This window comes from Heterodontus francisci, chromosome 1, assembly GCF_036365525.1.
Source record: "Heterodontus francisci isolate sHetFra1 chromosome 1, sHetFra1.hap1, whole genome shotgun sequence".
NCBI classification, from domain to species: Eukaryota; Metazoa; Chordata; class Chondrichthyes; order Heterodontiformes; family Heterodontidae; genus Heterodontus; species Heterodontus francisci.
In genome coordinates, this window is record NC_090371.1 from 101,966,846 (window position 1) to 101,992,972 (window position 26,127).

The 26,127-nt window shown below is 43.6% G+C and overlaps 1 protein-coding gene across 7 annotated transcripts in view; it reads right to left on the bottom strand.

Annotated features, from left to right (window-relative positions):
* The window catches only part of pde4d (phosphodiesterase 4D, cAMP-specific), a 1,078,190-nt gene that overhangs the window by 230,933 nt on the left and 821,130 nt on the right, over window positions 1-26,127 (bottom strand). For all 7 annotated transcript variants that reach the window (XM_068033694.1, XM_068033684.1, XM_068033731.1 and 4 more), the window contains exons 3-5: window positions 13,097-13,133; window positions 11,946-12,022; window positions 3,495-3,544 (exon numbers count right to left, since the gene is read on the bottom strand). In XM_068033694.1, coding sequence (XP_067889795.1) covers window positions 3,495-3,544; window positions 11,946-12,022; window positions 13,097-13,133 — 164 coding nt within the window. The remainder of the gene's footprint in view (window positions 1-3,494; window positions 3,545-11,945; window positions 12,023-13,096; window positions 13,134-26,127) is intronic.

Here is a 26,127-nt window from a genome sequence, read left to right on the forward strand (position 1 = left end):
GGTCCCCATCCTCTCCCCAACCTTTTTCCTCCACTTTCTTCTCTCCCCATTCCCCTCTATCCTGCCCTCTTGTCTTCCCCTCTCGATTATCTCTCCCTCCCCATGACTCCTCCTATTTTTCCATTCCTCCTTTCCCTTCTTGCTCTTCCCTTGACTCCTCTCGTCTCTCCACTCCCTCCTTGCCACTTATAGTCTTTTCCCACCCTGCCCTCCCCTTAATCCTCTACTAATTCTCCCACTCTTCCTCCATCCTCTCTCCTCCTTAACCTTTTCCTTCTCTTGCTCTCCCCATCTCTCCTCCTTATCTTCCCACCCCTCCACCTGCCTTCCTCACCCCCCCATCTCTTCCAAAGTATTTTCCCCTCCAGTCTCTCCCTTTGTGCTCTTCCTTCCTTCCTATTTTCCCCTCTCTCTAATTATACCCTCCCACCCACTTTTCCCACCTGCTCACCCCTACCCTCCCTTCCTACCTCTTTTTCCATCCCCCTCTATTTACCATCTACTTCTTTTTCCCCTCCCCTTTCTTGGTCCAATTCAATTATCATCCTAACCTCTAATCAGGGTGGATGTGAAAAGGATGTTTCCTCATGTGGGAGAATCTAGAACAAGGAGCCACTGTTTAAAAATAAGGGGTCGCCCATTTAAAACTGAGATGAGGAGAAACTTTTTCTCTCAGAAGGTCATGAGTCTTTGCAACTCTCTTCCTCAAAAGGCAGTGGAAGAAGAGTCTTCGAAAACTTTTAAGGCAGAGGTAGATCGATTCTTGATAAGCAAGGGGTGAAAGGTTATTAGCGGTAGATGGGAATGTGGACTTGAGGTTACAATCAGATCAGCCTTAATCTTGTTGAATGTTGGAGCAGGTTGGAGGGGCCGAGTGGCTTACTCCTGTTCCTAATTCGTATGTTCGGAACCCTGCTTGATCTGAATACTTGGTCTTAACTCTTTGGATGAAATGCAAAAGGTCTATTATATGTCTGCGTTTACTATGGTTTGACACATTCAATAAAATCCACTTCAATATAATTAGGTACAGGTACTTAGATTGTAAACAAATAAAATATAAGGGCATGTTGGACCACAAGTCATACACAGCAAAATACCAATTAGATGGTCACCATCGCCTAGAATTTCCACAGAGGTTCTCCAACATGAAAATAGTGGACTCCTCAAGAAACAGCATTCACATGACTTTTTTATGATGTTTCTCCCAGATTTGCGCCGTTCTTCTTGCGAAGTTACAGCAGGAAATCGGGAGAATGTCATTGAAATGATACTCCAGTAAAAATGCTCTCTACACTTAAAATAACTGTTGGGAGTTGCAATTTTGAAACAATGATCCCAACATGTTTCACATATCCTCTTACCCCTTCAGTTGACTTTTGCATTTTCTGTGCAATAAGCTGGACTTCTAAAATAGTGTTTTCTGTTCAACATCAACGTGTGGGAAATTTATGATTCAGCGTGCAACAGATTAAATCCCTCACTCCATTGAGGTTTGATATTTATCACCCTGCTAAAGGGAGCAGGTAACACTAGACTGAAGTCTTCCTTCGACAGCTCTCACATCCTTTCTCGCAGCGAAACAGCCTCTCCACCTTGCCCTCTGTAACGTGGGCATTGTATTGTCAAAAATCAAACACAAGAGGAGCAAAAGGTGGAACAAATGGATGTCTTCTTAAAAAAACGATAATAATTTATTCCATTTTATCTAGTTATTAATTCGCTAAATGGCCCAGACTACAAAAATACTTTGGGATGTAATCAAGAAGCCAGAAGACATTTAAGAACATGTAGGAAGATCTGTCATGAACAACAGAAAATCATCTCAGTTCAGGAGTTCCAACACAATGGCAAAATAAAATGGCAGAGAACTTCAAATTAAAAAGTATTTCCCCGAAATTAAAAATTTTCCCTTACAATAATTGGAGACAGCAATAGGCAACACACAATGTTCACAATTTCAGACAGCATGCGCAGTCTTTCACATAGTTTTAAAAGGGAAAATGTCAGGAAAATTCTATTTAGGTATTTTTATTAGGTAAATTATTTTCATTTCAACATAAATATAAATTCAAATTCACAAACTGTGCAATATGGTGTATTAAGATTCAAAAGAATAAGAACTTACCTATCACAAATTCTATTTTTACAGACATTTAATTGTGCTATTTAGATGTATATTCACATATAGGTTAGCAAAACTGCAAATTAAAACTTTCCCAAGACAACTCTAAGCATATCCTCAGTACAAAGCACATAGAAAATGGATGCAATATAGTTAGGTATAACCAAGTGCAGACTGCATCCTTGCATGATTTCCAACTCTTTTTGTTAAATATTTCTTTATTGTCTTCAGTACTTTATTAAAGGTGTTTTTTCTTACTACAAAGAGCATCACCTCCAAACTACACTGTGGGAACTGAATTCCAGAACAATGCAAAATACAGCAGCACACCTGTGGCAGAGTCACCTTTATGCACAACAGAAAGCAAGTAAACCAAGCACACTCTTAATGAGCTGCACTTCAACATCTGTCATTTTAAAATTCATTATTATAGAGCAGAGTTCTACACAAGAAAAGTCTTATCTGAGCTGTCTATCAATGTTTCTTTTCCATACAATAAATGCATTTTAAAGAGACACCAATTGACAAGACCCTTCAGAAATTAAGTTAACAGTATTTTCTTCCAATGTCAGAAACTATTTATTTCCAGCAAGTGAAGACTCTCTCTCCATGTTCTATAGCCGGACCTCAGGTTGCACATAAAATGGTTGCTTTGTCCAACAACTATAATGATGTACTTTTATAAAAATTTCACATGAATATAAAACATCAATTTTGTATAGAACGTTAAAGGACCATGGGAGACAGTAGGCCAATGGGACTGGTTTTGGACACTTTTAGCAGAGATAGCACAGATGAATGGGCCAAATAGCCTCCTTCTATGTTGTAAACCTCTTTGGTTCCAAATTGCATTTGCACTTAAATAATAATCAGTTCTGTTGTGTCAACAGAGTGAAAATCACATTTGTTTTTTTGCTAACGTCCACTTCTGAGTTCTTATTTTCCTGCTCAACTTCAGGTTTCCCTGTGGAATGTGTCATTTGACAACTGAGTGGATGCAAATGACCGATCCTCAAGTTTCTGGCAATAAGAATTGATAATCAGACACAAAAAGCATGTTTCCCTACTTTTAAGTTACCTACTTTCCTCAGAATGCAATAAATCCTGTTGTGTGGTCTCTAGTAGCACCACTATAATCTACCACCACAGGACATGTAAAAGTTACCTGCCATTAATTTCCTGGCTGATTAAGACAGGCAAACGTTGGAGAATTTCAGGTGTGGATCTACATCTAACCAGACAGTACTGCAGACAATTATATCATGAACATTCTGCCCAAAATATGTCACTTGGCATAATTCACATTGAAGAAGCTTTTATAGAGAATAAAAGAATGAATTATGAATACAAAAGCAAAAGAATCACTCACCTGTAAAACTTGGCTTATTCATGGGTGGCTGGTTACACATTGGTGAGCGCCTGAATGATTAAAATAAAAGCAGAAAGTTAGAATTCTAGCAACATCTTTCCTTCACTCACAGGTTCAAAGAGTCCAGACAAATTTCTGGGAAATGTTGTGTCTCATCCTCCTGTATACCAATATAAACAAAATTGTACTTAAGGAGTCTCCCTTTATCAGATGACAGTTGATATATCTAAAGATAACTAAGCTGGCCAACCTTCACCTTCAAAAAAACTTCAATTCAAAAAAAAGGACGATTCAATTTCAGTCTTTTAATTAATCGTTACTAAATTGTTAAACAATAAATGCTATATTTTTGAAGGAACAAAAATTGCTAGAAATAGGAACAACATATTTATGTTCATTATCTTTGCTGTGTACTGCTGGAAGTTGATCGGCAACAAAAGCACATTAGCTAAGTAGAAGATATTTTATTGAAGTCTGCTTTTTTTGAACTGAATTCTTCTACCTGAGTTAAAATTCTTATGTAAAATGGCCAGATGACCCTATTTCAGGCACTTAAGGATGGTACAGTTGAAAGCTAACAGTTCTAATGGTGGATGACACAGGTTTACTTCAATAGAACGTAATTGCTGCAATAAAAAGCTATCTGGTGTCTCAAACTGTTCCAGTAATTTTAGCAGCAGAGGTCGCTGTGGTGCATGATGTGTGCTGGGTGATAGTGCCTACATTGTAACAATCACAATGCTGCCAAATGTTCCTAAATAGTGTCTTCTATCATTTAGTTTTAGGTTATATATTTATGTCTCAAAGATATCTCAACTATTCAAAAATAGATAGGCATGTATAACAATACTGATGCAACTGTGGAAGATCTTAATTATTCCAAAATAAAACTGTTTCCTCAATCCATTGTTGCTACTCCAATAAGGGATTTAAAACACTACTTGACCCAGTTCTGGATAATGAGGCAGTGCAAGTAGGTGATTTAAAAATAGGGTAACATTTGGGAATCAAAGGGGTAATTTTGACTTTGCGTGATAATGTAAAACAGACGGTAGTGAATCAACTGCCCATTATGCATCTCTCCCAATTTTTATTTCCAGTAACTTCAATGAAAATAAAAATCGGAAGAGATTTAAATTGGGCTATTAATTCACTATCACCGGTTTTACATTATCATATAAAGTAAAAATTACCCCAATGACTACAATACAATTATGTTCGGTGTGTAAGAATAATAAAAGAAAAGTCGAGATATGATTACTCGACTGAAAACAGCAAACTGAGATAAAGAGATGTGTCATGCAGGCCCCCACCTGCCAGGAATGAGACATTAATTTCGCCACATGAACATTAAAACTTAAAATTGTTGCTGGGAAGAAAAGAGAGCCTATCAAAGGAATTGCCAGGCCCCTCGCCGGAAAGACATTTTTTGCATACTACAGACAGTGTTGGAACAAAGGACCCAGTCACTGCTCCCCAATACACAGAAGACGTGGTCAGAACATTTTAGTCACATGACTAACTGGCTGGTGGAGTTTTTTTGAATTTGAACTTGCCATAGAGTTTTTAAAACTCAGAAAGCTGTTTGCTCCTGGACTGAAAAGACCTCTCTCCTGTCTGTTCTCATCTCGCTCTCACCAGCTTCGGAAACCATTGAAGACCTATGAACCCCAAGAGAGAAAAGTCTCCTACAGTGAACAAGGTTTAAGAAGAATACTGGACCCCAACAAAAAGCAAGACTACCTACAATCAAGGACTCTACAATGAGCTCGAAGCACTGTAAAAACCCCTCTTCAGAGATTGCCTCAAATCTCTCCACTATTTTTCTTCTAATTGTTTCTGTCTCTATTTGCATGTGTGTATCGCATATGCATGCTAGCGTGGTGCATGGCGTGTATCTGTAGGCGTTAACCGAATTAGAGTTTAAGTTTTAATAAATTTCACTTTTCTTCTTTAAACCTAAGAAAGCCTGTTTGTGCTAATTTCTTTGCCTTATAATTGGAAAGCGGTGAACAAGGATTCACCAAGGGGGAGCTGAAAACACAGTGTGTTTAAAAATTAAATCCTGTTACCATAAGACCAGGTGAAGGCTGAAAGAGACCCCTAGACACTTTTCTCACCTGGTCGTAACAGATGTCATGCCTAGATAAAAAATTTGGCAAGTGGAACTGTTGATTGAGAATGCTAAATATTTAAATAGGGGATGGAAAGAATAACATGGTCAATGGGCTGAATTTTACTGGCCCATCGACACCACGTGTTGCGGTGCGGGGGCCAGTAAAATTCTGTGGGAAGAGGCCCGCCCCGACCCATGACGTAGTGAAGGGCCCGCAAACATATTACTGGCAGCGGGCAGACCTCAGTGTGGCCCCCCCCCCCCCAATCGCTTGGTGGCGGCACCCCAATTAACATATGTAAAATGGTACTTACCTCTGCAGATTATGCAGCCCGCTGCCTCTCCAGCACACATCCGGATTTTACTTTGAATGGGCGGCCGTCACCTGCCATCCCATTCACGAGTAGAAAAGCCGGTGTGTCTTCAGAGGCAGAAGGTTTCGCTATGGAAGCTAAGTTCTGTTTTCAGGGGTCTCACTCTGCATACTGGAACGGAGGAGGGGGGATTACAGGGATCTCAGCACTGCATTCTTAAAGGGAGGAGGGAGGAGGTCTGGTATTACTGGAAAGCTCTGCAGGCATTAAGGGGGTGGGGGGGGGGGGGGTACAGTGTACCCTCCATAAACAGTGTACGCTCTACCTTTGTGTTTGTGAAGGAGCAATGGCACTCTAGTCATGCTGTGTGTGGGGAGGGTGCCAGAAAGGGTAGGAACATTAAGGCTATATAGAAACATAGAAAAATAGGAGCAGGAGTAGGCCATTCGGCCCTTCACGCCTGCACTGCCATTCAATATGATGGTGGGGGCAATCGATTCAGCTGGTAAGATCTTGATGTGATCATGCTGTGCCTCTCTGCGAGTTGGCCAAGATGGGCAATGCCATGGTACACCATATCCATGACAGCACCTGATGTATCCGTCAACACCTATCCCTACCCTGTTAGGATACATGAAGGGTTCAACTTTATTTATCACATGGAGATAGGTATGGCTCCTCCTACATTGTGTGATCCTCTGCTCCTGAGGATTGATATGCGCCAGAGGCAAAATCAACAGGCAGGTTCGATCTACGTAGAGGCCCCCAGTCGTGAGCAGCAGCCCCCAAGGGGAGCTCGCCATTATGACTGTCATGCATCTACAGGCCCCACATGACATGCTATCGGATGTCAGAGCACCAGTGTCAGAGGCGATTGCGCATGTAGTGACACGTCTCTGTGCCCTGCTCAAAGATGACCTGCAGCCCATGGGCTTTGGTGGACATCCCATGCCTTTGGTCCTCATAGTGGCAGCTGTTCTCAAGCTTGGCGCCTATGCAGCTTTTCAGGGGCTCACCAGAAACCTTTGTGGTGTCACACAACAGTAGTGCACCACTGCATCAGGGAGGTCACCAATGCCCTGCACCGGAGGGCCAGTGAGTATGTTCGCTTCAGTACGGACTCTCACAGCTAGGCCCAGAGGACGATTTGTTTTTTGCACCATTCCCGGAGAATCATAGGTTTTAATGTTCACTGCACTCATGTGGCCTTCCGCCAGTCTACCACCTGCAGACGTCACCATTAAAAAAATCCTCTCAATCTAGGTGAAGCTGGTATGTGATCACCGCAGATGCTTCATGCAAATCTGTGACCGCTTCTCAGGCAGCTGCCATGACACCTGGGACCTGCACCAGTCCCAGCTGCCACCATTGCTCAATGAACTGGCTCAGATGGAGGGGTGGCTTCTTGGAGATAAGAGATATCCTTTGTAGATATGGCTCCCGACACCAGTGAGAGACCCTACCACTGCTGAAGAGGAGAGATACAACGCCAGCTACTGAGCTACAAGAGCCACCATTGAGCAGGAGATCGGCATGCTGAAAGAGCGCTTCCAATGCCTGAATGGATAGGGTGATGCCTTGTACTACGGGCCGAAAAGGCCAGCTCCTTTCTTTGCTGCTCTGCACAAGTACGCACCCAATAGGGGCCAGGCCTGTCATGGTGAGGACAGACATCAACAGGATTCCTCCTCGGACTATGAGGACGCTGAGGACCTACAACATGAAAGACGTATGGGAGGGCAGATGGCACCCAGGCTCTGCACGCAGGGCTAGCAGTGAGCTAGGGATGTACGGCAGTGGCTTATCAGATAAAGGCTGTCTGCTCCATAGGAACCGACATGAGCTCTGCAAGCCACACATCACCCTCACTCACCTGCTGTGCACCAGTCCACCTCTGCAGCATCCCTGTGTAAACCATTAGAGGCAGCAGCTGACTGAGCCAATGTCCATGTCACTGCACCCGTGGAGATGCTCATAAGTAATGGTGGCATGGCAATGATGTTATTGCAAACATTGGCTCTCCTGATGGGACAACGGTGCAAAGGGCTGTGACATTGGCGCTACATGATGGCACACATCACTCACACAGAGAAAAGGACACACATGTTGGTGAGGAACATTTAGTGAAAGACATATTCATATTGTTGTGACACCCATGCATTCCCATTTGTGTCAGTGTGTTCTCTGTAAACGGAGAGGTTGCCCCTTCTTGGTGCAACCTCTACGCTAGCAGCCTGACTGGAGGAAGGCTGCTGATCTGATTGCTCTTTGGCTGTGGATGACTTTGGCGCTCATACCCTGTGCACATGAGTGCTAGTGGGCCCCGGCTGGCTGGAGGAGTGCTTGTTCATCCCTTCCAGCATTGGACCCTTTGACGGCAGTTGACCCCATGGCTATTCACCTCCTCTGCCATCAACAGCCAGACTGCCTTGTTCAGGTTGGGGCGGGGGGGCCTCTTCTTACCATCGCTGGTGAAAAGAACCTCTCACCTTGCCCGTACAGCCTGGAGGAAAGTGAGCAGGGAGGCACCACTGAACTGTGGAGCCACCCAAGAGTAACCCTCTGCCATCCTCGGCTTTTCGTGTGGTCCTTTAAATGCAAAGGTGACTCCACCATGCAACTGCTCTAACTTCTGGCTGCAAGGTTTGTCTTGCACATGTTTGAAAACTGATGCAAAACTTGTGCTGTTGTCATGGTTTTTCAACTATTATACATCGACACATATTCATGAACACTTTGCTTCTGCAGCAGCTGATCATATTTATTGGTGTAATATTTCTAGTTGGCAATGCAGCTAGAATATGAACATATTTTCCTGTTTTTAACAAAGATCATTTAATTGCAGTTACATGTATTTTCACATAACAGCAGAGAAATGAATATAGATTCCAAATGCATATTAGCCTGTGGCTTTTCACAGTCAGATGATTAGAAGCTCTAGTAGGTAATTATTCTTAATTATGGTTTTATTTCTGTTGTGTATTTGCCTTTTATGGTATATGTAAATCTCATGTCCTAGAATGTGCAAAATTAAGATTATTCACCCAGGTGCGGCACGCCTACAAGAGGAATGTTACACTTGAGTGGAAGAAGAGGATCGCAACTTCACAGGACACTGGGACACAACAGGGTAAGTATGTGGCAGCAAAGCAGAAAATGCTGGAGTAACTCAGCAGGTCAGGCAACATCTGTGGAGAGAGAAGCAGAGTTAACTTTCAGGTCTGTGAACTTGGTCAAGTTAACTGTGCTTCTCTCTCCACAAATGCTGCCTGACCTGCTGAGTTTCTCCAACACTTTCTGTTTTGATGCCAAATTGACAGCAGCCCCAGTCTTCAGCAGTCAGGTAAGTATTTCTTCGACAGCTGTCAGGAAGTAGGTGCTGGGGTGCTTTAAATTGGGCCCCAGCACCTGCTGCACAGCTGTCAAAAACTCTCTCACTGCACCAAATGTCCCGCCTCTCCCCACATAATATGGGGGGGGGGGCACTCGGCACAGTGATGCTAATGAGCCCCCGCATGAAATATCGCTGGGGCTCTGCAGCGGTCGCTAAATCCAGGCACACCACGGCGCCCAAATAAAATTCAGCCCAATATATTCCAGAAAGGGAAAAAAGGGAAAGTGTTTTAGATCTAGAACAAATAGGGAGATTAAATTAATTTTGAAACTAAAAAGTATTGCACTTTATGTTAATAGGGCAGATAACAAAAAAGCCAGGACAAATATAAAGAATATAGGAAAGCTAGAAAAAGGAAAATTAGAAGAGCTAAGAAGGAATTTGGGAGAAAATTAGCAACAAAAAATGGCAAACAAAGGCCTTCTACAGGCACAGTACAGTATTAATCAAGGGATTGTCAAGATAGGTATAAGATCACTATAAGAACAAGGGGACAAGCTTATAGTGGAGAGTGCGGCAATACCTAGCCTCAGTGTTGAGAGGAGGTAGATAGTGAAATTCTAAAACCTCCAGCAGTGGTTGCAGAACAGTTAAGAGGTTATTACTCAAAGATAGATGGAACTCGAGAAAATGCTCAAACTGAAGGCAGACAAATCATAGGAACCTGAGGAAGTGAGGGAAGAAATTGCACAGGCCATAATTTTTTGGTCTTCCTTAGACTCGGGGGTGGTGCCAGAGCAATGGAGAATTGCAAACGTTACACCCTTGTTCAAAAAAGGGTGTAAAGATAAGCCCAGCAACTACAGGCCAGTCAGTTTAATTTCAGTGGTGGGGAAACTTCTAGCAAACATAATTCGGGACAAAATTAAAAGTCACATGGACAAATGCAGGTCAACTAAAGAAAGCCAGCATGGAGTTCTTAAGGGAAGATCATGTTTAACTAACTTGCTGGAGTTTTTTGAGGAGGTAACAGAGAGGGTTGATGAGGGCAATGCAGTTGATGTGGTGTACATGGACTTTCAAAAGGCATTTGATACAGTGCCACACAACAGACTTGTGAGCAAACCTGTAGCTCATGGGATAAAAGGGATGGCAGCAACATGGATACGGAATTGGTTGAGCCACAGGAAACAAAGAGTAATAGTTAATGGATGTTTTTCAGGCTGGAGGAAGTTTTGTAGTGGTCAGTATTGCAACCCTTGCTTTTCCTGATATATATTAATGACCTAGACCTTGGTGTACAGGGCACAATTTCAAAGTTTGCAGATGATACGAAACTTGGATTATTGTGAACTGTGAGGAGGATAGTGTAGAACTCCAAAAGGACATAGACAAGTTGGTGGAATAGATGGATAAGTGGCAGATGAAGTTCAATGCAGAGAAATGTGAAGTGATTCATTTTGGTATGAAGAACCTGGAGACAATGTAAAAGAAAGGGTACAATTCTAGAGGGGGTTCAGGAGCAGAGGGATCTGGGTGTAAATGTGCATAAGTCATTGAAGATGGCAGGACAGATTGAGAGCGCTGTTAATAAAGCATACAGTGTCCTGGGCTTTATTAATAGGGGCATATGTTGAACCTATATAAGACACTAATTCGGCCTCGGCTGGAGTATTGCAAAATTTGTTCTCTCAGAGGGTCATAAGTCTTTGGAATGCTATTCCTCAAAAGGCAGTGGAAGCAGAATCTTTAAATATTTTGAAGGCAGAAATAGATAGATTCTTATTAAGCTAGGGGGTGCAAGGTTATCAATGGTAGGCAGGAATGTGGAGTCAAGGTTATAATCAGATCAGTCATGATCTTATTGAAAGGCAGGGCAGGCTCGACGGGCCGAGTGGCCTACTCCTGCTCCTAATTCATATGTTCGTATGTCCAGTTCTGGGCGCTCCACTTTAGGAAAGATGTGAGGACATTGGAGAGAGTACAGAAAAGATTCACGAGAATGATTCCAGGGATGAGGAATTTCAGTTATGAAGATAGATTGAAGAAGTTAGGACTGTTTTCCTTGGAGAAGAGAAGGCTGAGAGGTGATTTGATAGAGGTATTCAAAATCATGAGGGGTCTGGACAGAGTAGATAGAGAGAAACTGTTCCCATTCATGAAAGGATCGAGAACGAGAAGGCACAGAATTAAAGTAATGGGTAAAAATAAAAGTGACATTAGGAAAAACTTTTCCATGCAGCTAGTTCTGGAGCATAAGTCTTCAGCACTACAGCCAGAAGTTGGCAGGGCTCATTGCCTTAGCTATGGTAAATTCCACCGGCTGGTGTGGTGGTAACAAGAGGATAAGATAATCGCAAAAAAAATTAATGGGAGGTTAGAAAACATTTCTTGTCATAGACAGATGGTAGTACATAAAATTCTCTGCCACAAACTATTTTGAAGCATAAAGCATTGGTCCTTCTAAAAGGGAATTAGATGGCTGCTTGAAAGACAAAGTATTACAGTGTATGGAAAGTGAGCAGGCAAATGGTATTAGGTTATATAGCTTGTGGAGAAAAACCCCAGCACAACTCAATGGGCCAAATGACCTGTTTCTGTACCATAATATTCCATGATATCAGATCTGAAAGCTAGCACACACCTAAACTACACCACAGCAAATTAGTGAAACGAAAGGTTCTTACTTGCTGCTGGATGCTCGATCTTGCAAGTTGGTTAGAGTAGCAAAATTGTTCCTTACAGTGCGCAGGCTTGCTAGCACCTACAAAGATACAAATGTGAATGTATGTACCAAGGAAAGAAAGGAAGCACATGTAATACTTTATAACTTAGATTAACTAAAGTTTACATTACAATTTCTGGGTTGCCTTCAGGAGATTCCCCAAATGGTCATAATTCTGTTCTACGAATTAACTTCAGCACTTAAAGAAGAGAACAAACTAGGAATACGAGGCACATTTTCCAACCTTAACAGAACTGATGCATGAATGTGATATGCTAAATAAATAGTGTAGTAATGTAGTTAGTCAAACTTGTTCAGTCTAAACCAAATGTTGAAATTATCTTGCTATAGTCTAAGCATCCACTGAACTCTATCTAGGCAGATTAAAAGTTAAACCATTAAAACAAAAGTTGACAAGAGGAATGTCTTTACCTTGATTAGCGAGTTGCAATTCATTTGCCTTTCTCTAACACATTATTAATTATGTATAGAATGCATAGGATACTGCCAACTGTCTGGTAAGTGTTAGGAAATTCCGTTTGACACAGCTAGAAATGACATAAATAAACTGAAGAGAATAACTGCTTACCAGTTAACCAAGACCTTAGTGTCCAATGCATGCATTAATTTTCTCACTAACCATTTGCTTCTGCCCAACTTGTGCTTCATCACAATATTAACAGTACATCTCGCTGAGTACTACGTGTTGAAAAAGGACCTTGTTCTTTTTTGCATTAGCTCCATTTTAGACCATCAACCCACATCAGAAAGTGAATTCAAATCTTCAGCTACTTTTGCCTACATAACTTTTAATATTTGATACATAGAGCAGTACATAATATTGTAACTTACAAAAACAGGTACAAAAATCAAGAATTTGGTTCTTTAAATTCCCAGATAAACATCTGCCATGCCATAAATCTTCCTATGACAAACTGAAGCCTCAAATAAGAAACATTGTGCATTGCCCCTAAATAGAGAATTCATACGAAACATATTCTCTGCAATACACACCACTCACTAGAAGGTGCTTTTTCTTTAGCTCCCAAAGGCAGCCTTATAAAGTGAATCAGCTCACTAACTTGAACCCATGTGAAATGTGATGCAACTTACCTGTGCAAAGGGGGTCACTATTAGGTCATCTCCATGGCTGCAAAATATGAATAAATTAATGGTTATATTTTATATTTGATCAAAATAGATTAAGCTGTTAAATAAAATTAGTATTTGTGTTAAGTATGATCGCAAATAACAATTATTGATTTTGAACATTTTCATTTCTTCTTGGAAGATTGTTATGTAAATTATGAATTAATACAATACACCTGGCATCTGAACAACAGTGTCACAGATTTCGAATGGCTTTGTTTGGGGGCACAATGAACTCAATTGAGGGGCTGACACATTCATATCGTATTTTCAGTCAGTGAGTCTTAAGAGACACCATGATTATTCACGGAGGAAGATGCAATACAGGGATCACAATGTTCAGACGGTCTACCACTGTAAACATTGCTATTTTGATAGTTTAATACATGTTCAGATAATGATATGAAAACTGCAGAAAAAAGACTCAGTTGCAGAAAACAAACAAGCCTTAACTTGCCATTGCAGGCAATGTGACAACTCACGCTAGGCTGTTCTATGAACAGACTACTTGAAAGGTTTCTACTGCAGCAAAACTACCCTGTAAAGTAGATCACAACATTACTTGTGCTTTTCTCTTTTATGGACATTTCGCTTTTTTGAATCTTTATTTAACTGATTTGCTTAAAACTTTAAAATTGGTGGGAGAAAGGAAAGTATTGACCTCAAACATTGGTTTAAAATGTCACAGTTCTTTATTCTTTTTGTCCAATGCTATTGTTTTGTAGGTGTTCCCATTGTATGTGTTTATGGTAGAGCTGGTGGCCAGTAAGCGTCCAGCAATCTCCATATCTTTAATACAAACATCCACAAGTGCGACATGACACCCTGTTCTAGGTCACAACCTTGTTTTACAGTTAAAAGTTCTTTCCTAAAGAACAAAAAAAAAAGTTGCATCCAAGACAATATGTGAAGGATCCTGAGAATCAATTAAGGCATAATAAACCACAGCTGCCACTTTTTAACGAACACAAACGTTTTTTTACGCCTACAAAATCCTGATTTTTGGATGAGTGAATAACGTGACTGAAATAGAATGAATCATATCAAACCATGTTGGAAAGTTGACATCAACGGAGTTCCTATTTTTCTTTCAAGATTTAGCTACTTATATTGGTACATCCTGTACAAATAGATTTATTCAACAGTCTTTTAGTTGCATGCATTGACATTTTTTGGGCATGCTTCTGAAATAATATTTAATATATTAATACTGAAAGGGTGAGATGAAGTAGGATGGAACGAGGCTTGTATGGAGCACTAACACTGGCATATGTCAGATAGGCCTAATGGCCTGTTTCTGTCCTGTAAATTCTATGTAATTCTATGGCCTGGATTTCACAGTCAGTGGCAAAGCAACGGTCCTTACCAGTGACCTTGAAGAAAGCTGCCTACAAAGATCTCTGTGTCATAGATTTCATTTTCCCAGCAATTATTTAAATCTGGTGCGAAGTCAAGGGGGTCTCCAGGCGTCCAGCAATAATGATGTCATCAAACAGGGTAAGCAGCCAATCACACTGAAGTATTCTCACACACAATAAACCAGGAAGTAAAATACACTGAATCGTTCACTTTAAGTTAAGGTTTTACAAAAAGCAAAATAAATGATTGGGACATACAATGGGATTAAGGTAGAAACTGAAATATCGCAAACACACTTATTTTTAATAAAGTTCGGGTTGGGAATAAAGTTTATTTTGGTTCGATCGGCCCAAAGACAAACATTGGGGGGTGGGGGAAGGGCCTCCAGCTTTTATTTAATTTTTTAAAGACAATGTTAAATACTGTTCCTTTAAAAATTCAAATTTCTTCTAAGGGCTTGAAGCCCTTTAAAAATGGTGCCTCGTAGAGGCGCCAGATGCCAGCCATTGCCAGGGACACAGCAGGGGTGGCCGTTCCACCCCCTCCGTTTAAATGAGCCCCCGCGCAAAATATGCGCCTCCTTTCATGCTCGCCACTGAGAACGGCGGTGAGTTTATAAAATTCAGCCCAGTGGGTCTATTCAGCAGTAATTATGAACTTAGTATGCCGTTAAAAAGCCAGTTACACCTCATTCAACAAGGTATAACTTATTCAAGTATTTTTAAAGTGAGACAAATAGAGTAAAAGGGCAACTTTTTGATTGCACTCTCGGGGGACTTCAACAGCATACCCTGTAGAGCAGCAGGGAATCACTGACAACAATTTCTGGATTTCGGCATTTTAACTGCTCAGGTGCAGACTCCAGAAGTTGCTGTCAGTTTCAGAGGTGTAACGATGGGGAACACTGACAGTTTCACTGTCACTATTACTACAAAATCCAGGTCAATGTACTGCAGATGTGCCTTCTCAATGGTTTTCTTCCAGATGGTTCTTCAATTTAATATCGCATTCATGACACCTGGATATTATCAAGGGACAGCCTTGACTTTTGGTATAATACCACAGAGATGCACTAATGTTCTCGATATACTGGTGGGCTCAAGCTGGGGCCAGCTCATTTTGACATTTTGCAAACAGCGTGTGGCAGTAACCTCCTGCACAGAATAAAAGTAAGCACTGTTACAAAGCCTCAACAGTCACAGCAATCCACAGAGGTCATCTGTGTGCATGGATATAAGCTTTCAACAACAGAAATGCCTTCTGCATTAGCATTAAATCCCAGCTGAATGACTGTACTTTATAATGTAACACCTGCAGTATCTCCAACAGGCGTGCCAAAACAGCCATTCCACTCTGTCTGATAATTTCAGCCATGCACAGAGTAGGTACGGAGCTGAAAATTGAAGCTGCATTATCTTAAAGTCTCAGGCAACAATTGTCTAACTGTCACATTGCACATGACATGTTTTCCCGGTCAGAGATACCAGTGAGGCATTTTTCTGCCCTACTCTGGAAATTGACAAATGGTAGCATCACGAGTATATGTAATGACTCCAGTGAGGAGGAATGTGCTCCAACTAAATTTATTCTAAACATAGTCAGGGTCAGAAGAGTCGCTGTGACTTTGAGTAATGGTTATTACAGTTTTAGTAAACTTGAGAAGGAAAAATTATCCAAACATGTAACCTAGCAAATCACATTTATTGTCACCAATTTCAGAAACACGACTGCATGAATATTGTTTACATTCTTCCCTTTCAAATACAAAATGAGAAGTACAAATCAGTTATTGATACTATTTTGTTCCAAAAAGATGATTTGTCACATATATTGTGAAAAACCAATCTAATTTCTTAATTAAAAGGACATTGTTTGCACTGAAAATTCTTCTTTGGGCCTCCTTATCTCGAGAGACAATGGATACGCGCCTGGAGGTGGTCAGTGGTTTGTGAAGCAGCGCCTGGAGTGGCTATAAAGGCCAATTCTGGAGTGACAGGCTCTTCCACAGGTGCTGCAGAGAAATTTGTTTGTTGGGGCTGTTGCACAGTTGGCTCTCCCCTTGCGCCTCTGTCTTTTTTCCTGCCAACTACTAAGTCTCTTCGACTCGCCACAATTTAGCCCTGTCTTTATGGCTGCCCGCCAGCTCTGGCGAACACTGGCAACTGACTCCCACGACTTGTGATCAATGTCACACGATTTCATGTCGCGTTTGCAGACGTCTTTATAACGGAGACATGGACGGCCGGTGGGTCTGATACCAGTGGCGAGCTCGCTGTACAATGTGTCTTTGGGGATCCTGCCATCTTCCATGCGGCTCACATGGCCAAGCCATCTCAAGCGCCGCTGACTCAGTAGTGTGTATAAGCTGGGGGTGTTGGCCGCTTCAAGGACTTCTGTGTTGGAGATATAGTCCTGCCACCTGATGCCAAGTATTCTCCGAAGGCAGCGAAGATGGAATGAATTGAGACGTCGCTCTTGGCTGTCATACGTTGTCCAGGCCTCGCTGCCGTACAGCAAGGTACTGAGGACACAGGCCTGATACACTCGGACTTTTGTGTTCCGTGTCAGTGCGCCATTTTCCCACACTCTCTTGGCCAGTCTGGACATAGCAGTGGAAGCCTTACCCATGCGCTTGTTGATTTGCACTGAAAATATATACAACAAAAATGACAAAAGGGCAAATCATGTTTAATCAACTTGTTTGAGTTTTTTGATAACAGGGAATAGAGCATGGCTACCTGACCCAAACCCGATGGGACCCGGCGACATGTGTCGGCTTCGGGTCGCCCTTCCAGGTCCGGCATTCGGGCTCGGATCAGGTAGGGTCGGGTCGGACACAGTGACAGCCAGGACATCAAGGCGGGAAACGCTCTGCACTCGAGCACGGCCTCTTTAATATAACCAACTTTATTCTGGTGGTCGGGTCGGGTCGGGCACGGGAAAAAATGAAAGGACTTGGGCCGGGTCGGGCTTGGGTCAGATGTGGTTCTGTCAGGCTCGAGTCGGGTTTCATTTGCAGACCTGAGCAGGCCTTTAACAGGGAGGGTGGATGAGCGTCATGCAGTTGATGTGGTGTACATGGATTTCCAAAAGGCATTTGATCAAGTCTCATATAACAGATTTGTGAGCAGAGTTAAAGCACATGGAATAAAAGGAACAGTAGCAGCATGGATATGAAGTTGGTTGAATGACAGGAAACCCACAGCAGTGGTGAATGGCTGTTTTTCGGACTGGAGGAAAATATACAGTTGGGTTCCCCAGGGGTTGGTGTTAGGACCACTGCTTTTCTTGATCTATATTAATGACCTAGACTTTGGTGTACAGGGCACAATTTCAAAATTTGTAGATGGCACAAAACTTGAAAGTATTGTGAACTGTGAGGAGGATAGTGATAAACGTCAAGAGGACTTAGGCAGGCTGGTGGAATAGGCAGACAAGTGGCAGAAGCAGTTTACTGCAAATCTGTTTACTGTGTGAAGTAATTCATTTTGGTAGAAAATGGAAAGGCAATATAAACTAAAGGGTACAAATCTAAGGGGAGTGCAGGAGCAGAGGGACCTAGGGCACAAATCATTGAAGGTGGCAGAGCAGGTTGAGAAAGTGGTTAACAAAGCATATGAGATCCTAAGCTTTATAAATAGGGGATTACAGTAAAAAAGCAATGATGTCATGATGATCCTGTATAAAACCCTGGTTTGGCCTCAACTGGAGTTCTGTGTCCAATTTTAGGCACCACACTTTAGGAAGGCTGTGGAGGCATTAGAGAGGTTGCAGAAAAGATTCACAAGATGAGGAACTTCAGTTATATGGATAGACTGGAGAAGCTGTGGCTGTTCTCCTTGGAGAAGGGACGATTAAGAGGAGTTTTGATAGACGTTTCCAAAATCATGAGGGGTCTGGCCAGAGTAGTTAGGGAGAAGGGTCAAGAACCAAAGGACACCAATTTAAGGTGATTGGTAAAAGAAGTAATAGCGACATAAGGAAAAGCTTTTTTACACAGCGCATGTTTAGGACCTGGAATGCATTTCCTGAAAGTATGGTGGAAACAGGTTCAATCAAAGCCATCAAAGGAAAATTGGATAGTTAACTGAAATGAAAAAAATCTGCAGGGCTAGGGGGAGAAAAGGCAGGAATGGGTGAGTTGCTCTTGCAGAGAGTTGGCACAGACATGATTGGCTGAAAGGCTGCCTTCTATGCTGTAACCATTCTATAATTCTATGACATTTTCTGTGATGTGATGACATGATTCCTATCATGCAAGGTGCCTTGAACAAAACGCAGCACTGCAAAAACAACATTGTTAAAGTTTATGTTCCAGACAATATCACAGCTGCTGCAAGGCAGCGAACTGCTAACACTGGGGAGAGGTGGATAGAAATTGGGTGGGTCTCAATGCTGCCAGATTTCCACCCCTTTTCTAATGTTAAAAACTACGAGGGGGGGGAGAATGTCAGAAAGCGCCAGCATGATGTCATTACCTCCCCACATCGACTGCCCAGAAATCTTGCTGGTTCTTTTGGCCCCAATAGTGCTCCTGCACTATGTAGGCATATTTCACAAAATCACAGAATTGTTACAGTGCAGAAGGAGGCCATTTGGCCTCTTGTGCCTGCATCAGCTCTCCGAAAGAGCAACTCACTCAGTTCCATTCCCCCACTTTCTTCCCGTAACTGTCTAATTCACTTTTAAATGCTTCAATTGAACCTGCCGCCACACTCTCAGGCAGTGCATTCCAGACCTTAACCACTCTCTGTGTGAAAAAGCTTTTCCTCATGTCACTTTTGCTTCTCTTACAAGATACTTTAAAGTTGTGCCCTCTTGTCCTCGATCCTTTCACAAGTGGGACCAGTTTCTCTCTTTCTACTCTTTCCAGACCCCTCATGATTTTGAATACCTCTATCAAATCATCTCTCAGCCTTCTCTTCTCCAAGGAAAACAGTGATAACTTCTCCAATCTGTCTTCATAACTGAAGTTCCTCATTCCTGGAACCATTCTTGTGAATCTTTTCTGCACTCTCTCCAATGCCCTCACATCTTTCCTAAAGTGCAGTGCCCAGAACTGGACGCAATACTCCAGGTGAGGCCAAACTACTGTCTAATACAAGTTCAACATAACTCGCTTGCTGTTGTACTCTATGCCTTATTAATAAAGCCCAGGATACTGTATGCTTTATTAACTGCTTTTGCAACCTGTCCTGCCACCTTCAATGACTTATGCACGTATACACCTAGGTCCTTCTGCTCCTGCACCCCCTTTAGAATTATACCCTTTATCTTACATTGTCTCTCCATGTTCTTCCTACCAAGATGAATCACTCCACATTTCTCTGCATTGAACTTCATCTGCCACCTGTCTGCCAATTCCAACAACTTGCCTATCTCCATTTGAAGCTCTACACTATCCTCTTCACAGTTCACAATGCTTCCAAGTTTTGTATCATCTGCAAACTTTGAAATACATCTATTGCTAGAGTATCTTGGGGCCCACAATGCCAGTACCCCAATGGCAATCTTAAAATAATACTCTTTGCTTCAAAAATTGCGCAATCAGCAGCCAGAATGGATCTCATGACACGACAGAAAAGAGTTGCTTTCAAATTTCTAGCCACATCACCTGGTGCCACTCCCTATGAGGGTCTTCTATGGGACACAGATTGCATACGAAGGAGGAACCTCCCCGCAAGCTCACAGAGAGGGCACCTCATGTTGCAAGGCATTCGCGCACAGTAGAAACCCCCCCCGCCACCCCCCTGCCGATGGTAAGATCCCAGCGGCTGCAAGAAAAGGCCCTTAATTGGCCATTAATAGACCATTTAAGGGCCTCAATTGACCTCTGGGCGGGTGGGCCGTGGTCGACCTATCCTGACCCGGGGAAGATCGCTTGGTGATGGGGCGGCAAAGGGCCCTCCGACCTCCCAACCCCCCCTGACCCCCTCTGCCACCTGTCACAATACTCTGTGCCCCCCCCCCCCCCCCACCTCTGATTCTGCCACAGGGTCCACACAAAAGCTCGGCCACAGTTACCAGGAAAAGAAGCTGAACAATATCCATCTTGGCTGTCTGCAGCGCATTATGGGTATATCCTGGCATGACAAAATCAAAAATGCAGTGGTCCATGCAAAGGCAGAGCTCCCAAGTGCATTAGCACTAATCAAACAGAGGTGGCTTTGATTAACTGGGCACATCCTCAGGTAAAAGAAGGTCGCATACCCATGGACCTTCTGTATGGTGAGGTTGACGCCTCAGTGGAGCGCCCAAAGCTCCGCTTCAAGAACGCCTGCAAGCGTGACATGAAGGTCCTAAACACTGACTATTGCACTTGGGAATCACTGGCTGACGAAAGAGGGAAATGGCGACACGTCTTGTAGGCTGACATGCACCACCACCATGACTAGTGGCTACAGCAGCTTGGCAACAGGCAGCAACACTGAAAACAACCACCCAAACTGTCACCTGGCAGCTTCATGTGTGGCACTTGTGGCAGAACCTGCCTCTCAAGGATTGGTCTTCACAGCCATCAAAATAAGATGCACAAAGAAAAGTCACCCCACCTACTTGTTTGCTGCACATCCATCATCTTTCATAGATGGAAGGATGCCAACAGTATACTTAACACTACTTCTTTTCTTCTTTTCAGGACTGATTGTTAATTCCACTGCTTGTTTTCTGTACGTCTGTATAGACTTCTGGTTACAAAGAAATGTTATAGTTTTACAAAACCATGGAACACTTCCACTTTTATTAAAATCAATGTAAAAAGTATGGATGGGATTTTGCATTGGGCTGGAGGCCCCACCCACCGGACATAAAGTCAGCAGCGAGCCTGCCTCCACCGGGCCTGGAAGCCATGCTATGATTTTACGTTCCCCAGGCCCTTAATTGGACGTGGGCGGGACATCTGCCCCTCTAAGGCAGGAAGTCCTGTCTCCAAGAGCTGCCGGCCAATCAACGGGCTGGCAGTTCTCAGTCCCAGCATCGCCACTGGGAGCGGTGACCACTTCTAGGACTGCACCCAGCCAGAAGAGCAAGAGGGACGCCGGCCCTGAAATGAAGATAAGTGTGTGGGGCCTCACCGATGGTCCAGCCCCCTCTGAATCTTAAATGTTTCAATAAGATCACTTCTCATTCTTCTAAACTCCAATGAGTACCCCAACCGCTAAACCTATCCTCACAAGACAACTCCAGTGAAGCTTCTCTGAACTGCCTCCTATGCAAGTGTATCCCTCTTTAAGTAAGGAGACCAAAACTGTATGCAGTATTCTATGTGAGGTCTCACCAATGCCCTGTACAGTTGCAGCAAGACTTCCCTACTTTTATACTCCATCCCCCTTACAATAAAGGCGAACATTCCATTTGCCTTCCTAATTACTTGCTGTACCTGCCTTTTTGTGATTCATGTGATTCATGTACAAGGAAACACAGGTCCCTCTGTACCATAGCATTCTGCAGTCTCTCTTCATTTAAATATTAGTCTGCTTTTCTATTCTTCCTGCCAAAGTGGGCAACCTCACATTTTCCCACAATATACTCCATCTGCCATGTTTTTGCCCACTCACTTAACCTATCTATATCTCTTTGTAGACATTATGTCCTCCTCGCAAATTGCTTTCCTCTGCTCTGCACCCAGCTGAGTAGGGCTGTGTCAGTCCTCCATTCTCTGAGGGGGCTGCCCACAGCTGCCTCTGTCTCTGTCATCTCCTCCTGTACACTAGTGCCATACTCATCACCCAGTGCCATCCTTTCTAACTGCATGCGAGGACCCACCAAGGTGACTGTATCTGTGCTGGTGGAGGGTGCACTTATAGTGTGACAGTGCCTCTAATGAGCTGATGTGGCTGTGCTTGGCCCAGTGATGGTAAAGGAATTGGTCTGATTGCGTTAACATCAGCGCCTGTGGGAGATACAAGAAGTGATCATGAGAACTAGCTTCCCAATGCAGCTCAGTCATCGGTATGCTTTTGGTTGGGGTGGAATGCAATGGACCCCTTTAATGAACACATTGAGCTCTCCAAGTACCATCTCCACCACAGATGGCCATCTTACCTTGCCTGACTTCCTCCTGGTCAGCGACACTGGCAATGTCAAATCACACTGGAGCTTTTCTGCATCCTCCTCACAGCTCACACTCCCACCCAGTTTTGTGTCGTCTGCAAACTTGGATATATTACATTTAATTCCCTCATCTATATCATTAATATATATTGTGAATAGCTGGGGTCCTAGCACTGATCCCTGCAGTACCCCACTAGTCACTGCCTGCCACTCGGAAAAAGACCTGTTTATTCCTACTCTTTGTTTCCTGTCTGCCAGCCAGTTCTCTATCCATGTCAGTACCTTACCCCTAATCCCATGTGCTTTAATTTTGCACGCTAATCTCTTATGTGGGACCTTATAGAAAGCCTTCTGAAAGTCCAAATACACCACATCCACTGGTTCTCCCTTATCTATTCTACTGGTTACATCCTCAAAAAATTCCAGTAGATTTGTGAAGTATGATTTCCCTTTCATAAATCCATGTTGAGTTTATCCGATCCTGTCATTGTTTTCCAAGTGCTCTGCTATTATATCTTTTATAATGGACTCTAGCATTTTTCCCACTACTGATGTCAGGCTAACCTGTCTATAATTCCTTGTTTTCTCTCTACCTCCTTTTTTAAATAGTGGGGTTACATTAGCTACCCTCCAATCCATTGGAACTGTTCCAGAGTCGATAGAGTCTACAGAAACAAGCCTGAATCAGATGATCTCTGACATTGATGGCATCCTGACGAGACCCTTGAGCCCCATGCTGGCCTGGCCACCTCCCTGTGCAGCCGGGGCACTTCTGTGCTTTGAAACTTCTTTCTCCTCCTCTTCCACGTCCTGCTCCTCCTCTTCCTCTGATGAGCTGTGTCCATCCAGTGCTTCATCGTCTTCAAGGTCGACACCTGTCTGAAGGGCCATGTTATGGAGAGCTCAGCAGACCACCACCATGCAGGAGACCCTTGCGGGAGTGTATTGCGGGTCACCATCCGACCGGTACAGGCACTGGTCTGCATCTTCAGAAGCCTGATGGCCGACTCAATGATTGTTCTAGTGGGCAGATGGCTTTGGTTGTAGTGCTTCTGTGCCTCTGTCTCAGGGTCATGTAAAGAGTAGCCATCTCTTCAAGGGATATCCCTTGTCTCTTAGAATCCACCATGGAATTTGGGGGTTCGAATAAAGAGCTGTGGCAGTCTGGACTGCCAGAGGATGAAGGAGTCATGGCAGCTGCCAGGAAAGCAAGTGCACAAATGCAGGAAGCTCTTCTTATGGTCACAGACCAGTTGAACTTTGGAGGAGTGGAAGCCCTTCCTGTTGATGAATTTCACTGGGTGGTCAGTCGCTGCCTGATGGTCACATGGGTATAATCGATGATGACCTACTCCTGGTGGAATCCAGCAATTGAGGCAAAACCCACTGTCCTCTGCGCCAGTGAGGCTCCATCTGTTTGGAATTGCATGTACTGCCCAGCTTTCGCAAAGAAGGTCTCAGTAACCTTTGAGATGGAGTGGTGAGCAGCTGCTTCCGAGACGCCACCAACGTCCACAGCTGATCCAAGAAGCCAGAGGTGAAGAAGTTCAAAACCACTGTGATTTTGACAGCTAATGGCAGGCTATGGTGATCTATGCTGCGAGGACTTCCACACGAGGGCACTAATCTCTGTCTGGACAGGCACAGTCTCCTGCAGCACTGGCTCTCAGTTATCTCAAGGTAGCTCCATCTTCGGCGGTAGATCCTATGCTGAGGTTATGGACTCTGTGTTCTTCTTGCCCCTCGTTCCTCTCCTCTGCCTCCTGATGCTTGAGACTCTGCCTTTCCGGTGGAGGATGTTGCTCCTCATCATCTCTGGACCCGAAATCTGAGAGTCTTGCTCCTATTGCCATCTGCTGCCTTCCTTGTGCTCGGGTGTAATCCTAATTGTGTTTGAAAGGCTTGCCCCCTGCTCTTAACCGCCCATGATACCTGGAACTTGACAACCCCCTGTGCTTACTGAACACTCACCTGCGCTGACCCAATGGCGTCTGTGTGCCAATGGCCGAGTCTCCCTCTGCGCCGTTCTCCTTTCATTAGGCCCACCCAATTTGTTGGGACTGCCATGACTGGCACCCTACTGTGATGCTGCCTCCATACACCTGATCTGCCCCAGACAACATGTGCAGCCCATGCACCCCCACCCCTGCAAAATCAGTACATGGCCCTCAATGAACTCTCAATGAGCTCTTTAACTACCTTAATTTTCATTGCTGTATCGGGTGGGTTTTCAGGACCGCCCTCACTCTACCCTGGTGAAAGTTGCTGCCGCAGGGAACGCTGACGGGAAACTGGTACGTTGGCTGGCTAGTGCCAGTATCATCACACACCACCCTGCAGACCTCCATTCAATGCTGTATCTCAAACTTTGCTCCGGCCAAATCATTCCCCAGGGGTAAGTCAACTCCATCTACAGAAAAACTATAGATAACTCCTACGGTTACCGTTCCAGAATCACACTCCAGGTGCACCCGATACAAGGTACGGGTATATACTCCCCGCCGATATCATTCACTGGTATTCAGTGCATCTCCGACAGAATATTTATGCCTTTCCTCAGCAAAAAAGTTTGGGTGACTCCTGTATCCCTCTGTTGTTTGTCATATATATTAATGACTTGGATGTGAATGAAGGGGGCATGATTAGTAAGTTTGCAGATGACACCAAAATTGGTGGTATAGTGGACAGTGAAGAAGGTTGTCTAAGGTTACAACAGGATATAGATCAACTGGGAAAGTGGGCAAGGGATTGGCAAATGGAATTTAATGCAGACAAGTGGGAAGTGATGCATTTTGGGAAGTTAAACCGGGGCAGGACATATACAGTGAATGGCAGGGCCCTGGGGAGTGTTGTTGCGCAAAGAGACCTTGGGGTGCAAGTGCATAGTTCCCTGAAAGTGGCAACACAGGTAGACAGGGTGGTGAAGAAGGTGTATGGCATGCTTGCCTTCATCGGCCGAGGCATTGAGTACAAGAGTTGGGACGTCATGTTACAGTTGTACATAACGTTGGTGTAGCTGCATTTGGAGTACTGTGTGCAGTTCTGGTCACCGCACTACAGGAAAGATGTGATTAAGCTAGAGAGGGTGCAGAAAAGATTCACAAGGATGTTGCCTGGTTTGGAGGGCTTGCGTTATAAAGAGAGATTGGATAGGCTGGGTCTGTTTTCCCTGGAGCGAAGGAGGCTGAGAGGGGACATGATAAAGGTATATAAAATTATGAGAGGCATAGATAGGGTAGATAGCCAGAGTCTGTTTCCCATGGTAGGGGTGACTAAAACTAGAGGGCATAGATTTAAGGTGAGAGGGAGGAGGTTTAAAGGGGATCAAAGGGGTAAATTTTTCACACAAAGAATAGTGGGTATCTGGAATGAGCTGCCTGAGGAGGTGGTGGAGGCAGGAACAGTAGCAACATTTAAGAGGCATCTGAACAGGTACTTGAATGAGCAAGGCATAGAGGGATATGGAATTAATGCAGGTAGGTGGGATTAGTATAGATAGGCATTATGGTTGGCATGGACGCGGTGGGCCGAAGGGCCAGTTTCTATGCTGTCCGACTCTATGACTATTATAATAACACAGTTTC